This window comes from Penaeus monodon, chromosome 14 (assembly GCF_015228065.2).
Source record: "Penaeus monodon isolate SGIC_2016 chromosome 14, NSTDA_Pmon_1, whole genome shotgun sequence".
Lineage (NCBI taxonomy): Eukaryota > Metazoa > Arthropoda > Malacostraca > Decapoda > Penaeidae > Penaeus > Penaeus monodon.
Window position 1 is genome coordinate 47,372,507 of NC_051399.1, and position 10,000 is coordinate 47,382,506.

General features: G+C 39.1%; 1 protein-coding gene across 1 annotated transcript in view; it reads right to left on the minus strand.

Moving 5' to 3' along the window:
* Nucleotides 1–434: 434 nt before the first annotated feature.
* The window catches only part of LOC119581205 (soluble guanylate cyclase 89Db-like), a gene marked incomplete in the record, with an annotated part of 33,786 nt that continues 24,220 nt past the window's right edge, over nt 435–10,000 (minus strand). Inside the window, 5 exon segments of the mRNA XM_037929606.1 lie at nt 435–726; nt 3,785–3,874; nt 4,942–5,051; nt 6,050–6,188; nt 8,342–8,467. Coding sequence (XP_037785534.1) covers nt 658–726; nt 3,785–3,874; nt 4,942–5,051; nt 6,050–6,188; nt 8,342–8,467 — 534 coding nt within the window.

The following is a 10,000-nucleotide window of genomic DNA, read 5'->3' on the forward strand; positions in this document are numbered from 1 at the left end:
GAGACACAGATTTGCACTAAGGACAGGACGTCTATTAAGCTTCCTTTTGCCTTACATAGTCTATTACTCATGTCGTACCTCTTTATTGTTTTTCGCAGGTACTGGAATGTCATTTCTTCACCGAGGAAGAGAGAGAAAGGAAAACACATTCTCTCCTTCACAGTGGAACTTGCGGGACATCGTTCTGCATCCTAGTTTCCCAACAGGTCTAACAGAAGAAGATACAATTCATTTAGCTTTCGTAAAATGATAGAAAAAAAAATATATATGTATATATATATATATATATATATTATATATATATATATATATATATATATATATATATATATATATATTATATATGTATACATATATTTATATATATATATATATTTTATATATATATATATATAAAATATATATATATATATATATATATATATAACATACATACATATACCATTTAGAATTCATAAAAACAACTATAACAAAAAGAAAGATAGATACAAAATAAAAGAAAAAAAGAAAAAAATCGTCCTTTCCACAAGCGACCCGAAATCTCTACGGGCGGCAAAACCCCGCCCCCGCCGCTGCCCCTCCGTCGACGCCCACTGAAGGGGAATACTTCTCCGGAACGCCCTCGGGGATGAGGCACCTGGAAAGGCTCTTCCTCCATCACTTCCACGACGACTTGGCGCTCTCCTTCCTCCCCTCCAGCCAGTACGTGTTCATCTCGCCCTTGCCCTAAGGAGCGGAAGGGAAATGACCATGAGGTGTTGGTCTCGCCCTTGCCCTAAAGGAGCGGAAGGGAAATGACCATGAGGCAGCGGAAGGGAGGCGAAAACAGGGAAATGGGAGGGAAATGACCATGAGGCAGCGGAAGGGAGGCGAAAACAGGGAAATGGGAGGGAAATGACCATGAGGCAGCGGAAGGGAGGCGAAAACAGGGAAATGGGAGGGAAATGACCATGAGGCAGCGGAGCGGAAGGGGAAACAGGGAAATGGGAGGAAACGGCCGTGAGGCAGCGGAAGGGAGGCGAAAACAGGGAAATGGGAGGGAAATGACCATGAGGCAGCGGAAGGGAGGCGAAAACAGGGAAATGGGAGGGAAATGACCATGAGGCAGCGGAAGGGAGGCGAAAACAGGGAAATGGGAGGGAAATGACCATGAGGCAGCGGGAGGGAGGCGAAAACAGGGAAATGGGAGGGAAATGACCATGAGGCAGCGGAAGGGAGGCGAAAACAGGGAAATGGGAGGGAAATGACCATGAGGTAGCGGAAGGGAGGCGAAAACAGGGAAATGGGAGGGAAATGACCATGAGGCAGCGGAAGGGAGGCGAAAACAGGGAAATGGGAGGGAAATGACCATGAGGCAGCGGAAGGGAGGCGAAAACAGGGAAATGGGAGGGAAATGACCATGAGGCAGCGGAAGGGAGGCGAAAACAGGGAAATGGGAGGGAAATGACCATGAGGCAGCGGAAGGGAGGCGAAAACAGGGAAATGGGAGGGAAATGACCATGAGGCAACGGGAGGGAAAGTGGGTAAAGAGAAATGGAATGGAAATGTTCGTGAGGCAAAGGAAGGGAAATGAGAATAAGGAAATGGAAGAGATATGACCATGAGGTAATATATGCAAAGTGTGTGTGTGGGGGTGGAAAGGAAAATGATAATGGGGATAGAGAAGGGGAAATCAGGAAGGGAAAAAGAGAAACAAAAAATAAATTGGAAAGAGACAGGAAACGACAAAGAAGGAGAAAAGGGTGAACAAACAAAAGGAAAATGACAAATTAAGATTTTTAAAGGAGGAGGGGGGGGGGGGAATGCGGATAGCAAAACTAAAAAATCTGCACAGGTTATGGTAATGTGTTAAGCCGTGCCACAAGGAACATGTAAAGGCCACTGTAATTATTATTATTATTATTATTATTATTATTATTATTATTATTATTATTATTATTATTATTATTATTATTTTATTACCATTGTTGTTGTTGTTGTTGTTATCAATTATTATCATTATTAATCACCATCGTCATTTTCATTATTACCACTATCATTATTATTATTATTAACATCATTATCATTATCATTATTATTATTAGTCAGCATCATTAGTATCATCATTATTATCATTATCGTTATTATTATTATCATTATAATAATAATAATAAAATAATAATAATAATAATTATTATTATTATTATTATTATTATTATTATTATTATTATTATTATTATTATTATTATTATTATTATTATTATTATTATTATCATTATTTTTTGTGTGTGAATTGTGTTTATGGCGATGCCTCTACAATTGCTCACTTGATTTCCCTTGTCCTGGATTTTTCGGGATTTTTTTTTTCTAATACTATTGATATCGATGCTGTTATTATCACTACTATAGACACTATGCATTTTTATTATGTTATTAACTAATGTTAACACGAAATCAGATTAATATTTCCGAAAATCAAGGAAAAGAGCAAATAGGTTAGACAGATAGGACTAATGACCGACTCCTATGTGACTAAGCGCAGGTGGAACCATCTATGTGTAAATACAACAACTAAACTAAACTCATAGCTGGGATTTCCGACGCCAGGGGGTTGATGATGTAGATAACCTCGTTAGGAGGGCAGAAAACATCCTTTATGGAAGAAATAAAACGATTCTTTCCCTCCGCTAACTACCGGGACACCATTGAACAAGGCAGAACACCCGTTAGCTTACGTTAGAGCTGCTCGCAGCTGTTCCAGGCAGCTGTTAAGGGCAGACGTTGGTGCAACTGATAATTTTGCTTACATGGGAGATGTTCGCTGCGGGTAAACTAACAATAGACACTTAATTCTGTGATTTTTTTTCTTTGTAATATACATTTAATGGCAGATATTCGCTGCAGGCAAACAGAGGGTTAATTCCGCGATTTTTCTTTAATACTCTCACATGGATATCTATTGGATGCCATTAGTTCCACATGTAATTTCCGGGCGGGAACTAGACTGATGACGAAGAAAAAACGTCCACCTCCCCGTTAAATGGAACAGCGACCACGGAATTCTGGGAATCTCCACAATATTTATCTGCCTCCGGTCACCTTTTACACTCAGTGACAATACGACAGAACAGTTCTGTCTGAGAGAAGGGCCACCGCTGTTCCGAAATATAATTTTGAGAGACAGTGTTGTTTAAAAAAAAAAAAGAAAAAAAAGAAAAAAAAGAAAAAAAAGAAAACTAAAGAAAAGCTGAAAAAACTTGCATGCTATAAACTCTACGGGCCATCGCTCCACATTTCACTTACTTATTTGTTTCGGTATTTTTTGTTGGTTATTCAATCTACATTACCGGCTTCTCCGTTTTGTTACTAATTTCAACAGCATGATACTTATGATGCATAGTTTATATAAGTCTAATATTTACATTTCCTGAATGAATGATGTAGAATGTATATATATCTACGAACATGCAGATAAACAAATATACATGCTTGACTATTAACACATATACACTTACACATACACACACACACACACACATACACACACACACATACACACACACCACACACACACACACACACAACACACACACACACACACCACCCCAAAACCACACAACTCCTCGCAAAACAAACTACAGCCATAAAAGCCAGACAGCAAAGCCATTTAAGTAGCAACACATCTCTCAATTCTTGCAACAACGCCGCTGTTGCAAATCTCAGCACGGCCTGGATTTGCAACAGCTCTCTTTCTGCGCTTGGGCTACGAATCATTTCAGACCAACCTGTGCTTCTCGTAACTTACCTTAATCTGTAACTTTCCTCGGAATGTTGTGACGAAGTTGAATTTCTCGAGATGTTTGGCGCAGATCTCGCTTATGTGGATCTTGCCGACCTAGAACAAGCGCTGGGTTAATGTTGCTGTTGTTGTTGTGATTGCTGTTGTTGTTGTTATTGTTGTTGCTATTGTTGTTGTTGTTGCTGCTATTGCTGTTGTTGTTATTGTTGTTGTTGTTGTTGCTGCTATTGCTTTTGTTGTTGTTATTGTTGTTGTTGTTGTTATGAGTAGCACTAGTGTTATTGCGATAAAATTGATTCTTATTCTTCTTTATTATTCTTAATATTGTCATTATTATTGCTTTCATTATCATTATTACCTCTGCTATCATCATCACCGATTTTTATCATCACTATCTTTATTATCATCATCATTATGATTGTCGCTATCATTTCCTCTGTTATCAAAACATTGTCATCATTATCAAAATCAATTAAAATCAGTGAATTGAAAAACCGAATGGGATATGAATGATAAATCACATAAAAAATTATATAAATTCAAATTAATCTATAAAAAAAAAATCTATGGCAAGTCAATCTCATAAGCCAAATGCAAATTAAAATCATATAAATCTAGTAAATCATGAAATACAAAGAAAAACACGAGATATTATATATATATATATATATATATTTTATAAAATATATATATATATATATTACATATACATACATAAAAATATATATAATATATATATATATTATATATATACTATATATTATATATATATATATATATATATCTATATATATATATATACGTATATATGCGTGTGTGCACATATATTATAATAAAATAATATATATGTTTAATACACACACACACACCCACACACACACACACACCACCCCACCCACCACACACACACACACCACATAATATATATATTTATAATATATTATATTATTTTATATATATATATTATAATATATTATATATATATTATATATATATATAAATTATATCTAGATATAATTAATATATATTATTTTATAATTTTTATATATATATATATATATATATATATATATATATATATATATAAAGAGAAACATTAAACAAATTAAGCGGATTACCCAACAACAACGAAAATCCCCCACCACCAAAACGACGATACTCACCTGGCTGTTCGTCTGCATTCTCGAGGCAGTGTTAACGGTGTCTCCAAACAGGCAGTACCTCGGTAGTTTCATGCCCACGACGCCCGCCACGACTGGGCCCACGTGGATACCTGGTGGGAGTGGGAGGGTGGGGGTTAGAGGAATGTTGAGTATGAGGAGGGGATATGTGGGGGTATGTTGGGGGATGGTGTGGGTATCTTAGGTGTGAGGTGGATTTGTGTGGGTCTGTAGGGTATGAGGGGGATAGTGTGGGTCTGTGTGGGTCTTTGTGTTCCAGGGTAATGGTGTGGGTATCATAAATGTGGGTTTGTGTGGGTATGTGGGGTATGAGGGGGATGGTGTGGGTATGTTACGGAATGATGTGGGTATCTTAAGTATGAGGGTAATGGTGTGGATATGTTTAGATATACTTGTGAATGTGAATATAATTTGAAACTTACGTAGTATCGGCCTATGTATGTATGCAGACATAGGTATACAAAAAGGCGGAAAGAAAGAAAGAAAGAAAGAAGCAAAAAAAAATTACTGAAACGCATATGTAGACACACAAACCTGCACAGGTACACATACTTATAAAGATAAACGCAGACAGATACTTAAGATACACACAATTCACACATACACGGTATACAGCCAGCCCCCCCCCCCACACACACACTATTTATCTAACCTACATAAACCTCTCCTCCCGCTGTCTGTCTATTTCTATCAATCTGTCTATCTATCTCTGTCCCCCTCTGTGTGTCTGTATGTTTGTCTCAGTTTTTCTCTGTCTTGTTCTCTGTCTGTTTCTGTTTCTCTTCCTCCCACCTTATTTTTCCTTCCCTCGTTCCCTTCCTCCTTATATCCCTTTGACTCTCTCTCTCTCTTTCACTCTCCCTCCCGCTCTCCTTCCCTCTTCCTCCTTCCCCTATTCCCTCCCTCCCTCTTCCTCTTTCTCCCCACTTCCCTCCCTCTCATCTCCTCTCCCTCCTTCACCCCTTACCTCCCTCTCCCTCCCTCCCTCCTTCCCACCTTCCCTCCCTCTCCCTCCTTCCCACCTTCCCTCCCTGTCCCTCCCTCCTTCCCTCTTCCCCCCCCTCCTTCTCCCTCTCCTCTCCCCACTCACCAATCCGCAGGTTATGTGTCTTGCATTCTTCACTCTGTCTGACCATGTGAAGCGCGAGGGATGCCAGCTGGGCGCAGTGGTCGGGCTGGTACTCCGGTGCCCCGCCCACCACCATATACACGCCCAGGACGGTCTCCACCTGGTGAGAGAGGAGAGGGTGAGAGGAGGGTGAAGAGAGAGGATGAGGAGAGGGTGAGAGGAGGGTGAAGAGAGAGGATGAGGAGATGGTGAGAGGAGGGTAAAAAGGAAGTGAGAGGAGAAGGTGGGAAAGGAGAGGGCGAGAGGAGGGTGAAGAGAAGGTGAGAGGAGAGGGTGAGAGGAGGGTGAGATGGTGAAAAGAAGGTGAGAGAGGAAAGGGTGACAGAGGATGGTTGGAGGGTGAAGAGAGGATGAGAGGAGAGTGAGAGAGGGGTAAGTGGGTGAGAGGGTAAGAGAGGGTAAAATGAGGGTGAAAGTGAGGGTGAGAGAAGAGGATGGTAGGAGAGTTGAAAGAGGATGAAAGGAAGGTGAAGAGAGGATCAGAGCAAGATAATGTGAAAAAAGGATGAAACGAGGATGAGATAAAAAAAAAAAAAAGATGAAAGGAGAAAATGCTACCTTCAATACTACTTTATTCTTTTTTTTTCTAATAAATAGATAAAAGGCAAATCAAAAGACAAGGAATCGGAGTCCTCCACAGACCGGATGAGTTGCCAGTTTGCAATTTCCCGAGACTGGAATATAGCCCATTTAAGAACATGTTCAGCCTCAGTGTAGATCCTGACAGGGTGAGAGGAGGGTGGTGGATTTCAGTATATCTGTGATAAATATGCCTCCACAGAATAAATGGCAGAAGAGGATATGAGAGAAGGAGAGAAGAGAATTGAAAAGACGAAGAGAAAAAGGACGAAGAAATGATGGAAAGAGAAGAAGAAAAAAAAGTGACTTAAGAGTACAAAGGATCTTTTACTATATTCTCATCTCTCTCCCAACTCCTTTTTTTATCACTCAGACACAGTATAAGGCAAAGGATAAGGCCCACGGCTGTTCGGCCAGATAAACTAAAAGATACTAATGAGACCGCTGAAGAAGTTTTGTATGATCTTAACTAACAAGTGAAGGCAGATTAAACTTGACCGTTCTTAAAATATTGTAGAGTGGGTTGTGCGGTATGAAAATGACTCTGCATTTTCTGTTCAAATATTATCCGATAGTAGTAATTTAAATGCATTAAGTGGATTATATATAGTAGCTTCAGTTAGTATAAAAATAATATCTATCCATCTACCTACCTACCTACCTATCCAACTACCTACCTACCTACCTATTTACCTACCCACCCACCTACCTATCTATCTTCCCACCCACTCAGTTACCTACCTACCCACCCACCCAGTTACCTACCTACCCACCCACCCAGTTACCTCCTACCTACCTACCTATCTATCTATAATACGAAAAGACAGAATGCACTGACATCTCGCACGTTTAAAGCAACCCCTTTTTACATCCCAAAATGAAGTAGACCTACAAAAGGAAATTCTCGCAGATTTCTCACGCACTAAACACCCATAATAATCTGATATATAATAAACCTAATGTGTTTACCTTTCTCTGTTTACCTCCGTTACCCCTCCTCCTCCCGTATTGTTAATGTAACGTTACCCAGTGCGTACGGAAAATAGGTTCGAGAAATAGGGTCGTAAAATAGGTTTGGAAAACTGACTCGTAAAATATGCTCGCGTGAAATAGGCTCGAAAGAAGACTCGTTAAATAGATTCGCAAAATAGGCTCGTGGAATAGGCTTACGCGAGGTGACTGTGTCTTGTTTACCGGCATACGTGCGGTCTTGAGGGTAAGAGAGAGAGAAAAAAAGAAAGATAAAGAGATAGATATATAGAAAGATAGATAGATAGATAGAAAGACGGACAGATAGAGTGATAGATAATAGGTAAAAATGTAGATCAACAGATAGATAGAAAGAGAGAGAGAGGAGAGAGAGAGAGAGAGAGAGAGAGAGAGAGAGAGAGAGGAGAGAGAGAGAGAGAGAGAGAGAGAGAGAGAGAAGGAGAGAAGGAGAGAGAGATATATATAGAAAGATAGATAAAAAAGGAAGAAAGACAATAAACAAAACAAAACAAAACAAAAACAAAAGACAAATTACAAAAAAAAAAAAAAGAAAGGCAGAAAAAAAAAGAAAAAAAATAAAAATAATAAAATAAAATAAATAAATATCAAAAAGAAGAAAGAAACAGCAAAATATATATGCCTCACTTCTAAGAAAACTTCCTCCCCCATTCCCCACTCACTCACCTTGAAGACGGAATACTGGTCGGTTATGTTATCAATCGTCTGGTAGACCTTGTTGACGGTGTGAGTCAGGTCCTGGTCCTCCGTCAGGGCCACCTCGGCGAACAGGACCGACACTTCCTCGAAGGCCTGAGAAGGAGGAGGAAAATTGGGTGGAGGGAAAATTGGGTGGAGGGAAAATTGGGGGAGGGGGGATAATTGGGGGAGGGGGGATAATTGGGTGGAGGGGGGAAAATTGGGTGGAGGGAAAATTGGGGGAGGGAAAATTGGGTGGAGGGATAATTGGGGGAGGGGGGGAAATTGGTAAAAAAAAACAAAAAAACTGGGAAAGGGAAATTGAGGAATGAAATTGGGGAAGAGAAATTGGAGAAGGAAAAATGGGAAGGAATTTTGGGGAAAGAAAATTGAGGAAAGAAAACCGGGAAAGAAAATTGGGGAAAGAAAATGGGTTGCTTGGTCATTGAAGAGTCAAGATTCTGCAATTAATTTCTTTTGTACATATGTTTTTCCCTTTCACTGATTTTTCCTTCCATTTTTATATAGTTGGGATGTTTTTTTTTTTCACTGTCTGCATTTTCCTTTTTTTTTCCTTTTTTCTTTTCCTTTGTTTTCTTTTAGTTTCTCTTTCATTTTATCTCGCTTTTTGTCCTCTTTTCGTTAACTTTTTTTCTCTCTCCATCTGTCGTTCTAACACCAAACTCTCTCTCTCTCTCTCTCTCTCTCTCTCTCTCTCTCTCTCTCTCTCTCTCTCTCTCTCTCTCTCTCTCTCTCTCTCGCTCTCTCTCTTTCACTCACTCACTCTCTCTCTCTCTCTCTCTCTCTCTCTCTCTCTCCCTCTTTCTCTTTCTCCAATCTTCCTCTTCCCTCCTATGTTCTCTCCCCCACTTCCACCTATACTCCACTCTCCGTGTGTGTGTGTGTGTGTGTGTGGAGAGAGAGAGACAGAGTTATATATATATATATATATATATATATAATATATATATATATATATATATATATATATATATATATATATATATATATATATATATATATATATATATATATATATATATATATATATATATATATATATATATATATATATATATATATATATATGTATGTGTGTGTGTGTGTGTGTGTGTCTGTGTATACGTAGTTGCCCATATGTATACATACTTGGATGAGAGTTTCTACGTACGTACACGGCCCAGGGTAATAAGCCTTTCTGACATTGTTATTAGGAAAAGTGCTCGCTCCTGAACATAAAAGCCGGAGAGGTTCTGCTTTATGCTCAGTACGTAAGGAGAGTGAGGGACGGAAGGAAGGAAGGAGAGAGAGAGAGAGAGAGAGAGAGAGAGAGAGAGAGAGAGAGAGAGAGAGAGAGAGAGAGAGAGAGAGAGAGAGAGAGAGAGAGAGAGAGAGAGAGAGAAGAGAAGAGAGAGAGAGAGAGAGAAGAGAGAGATGAGAGGAGAGAGAGACAGAGAGAGGTGAGAGAGAGAGGAGAGAGAAGAGAGAAGAGGAGAGGAGAGAGAGAGAAGAAAGAGAGAGAGAAAAGAAAAAAAAAACGGAAACGGGCAGAACAGACCAGAATGAAAATATACAGATAAATAAACAAACAAAATAATAATAATAATACAGAAAAATCAGGATATATGAATTATTACGATTTTCTCA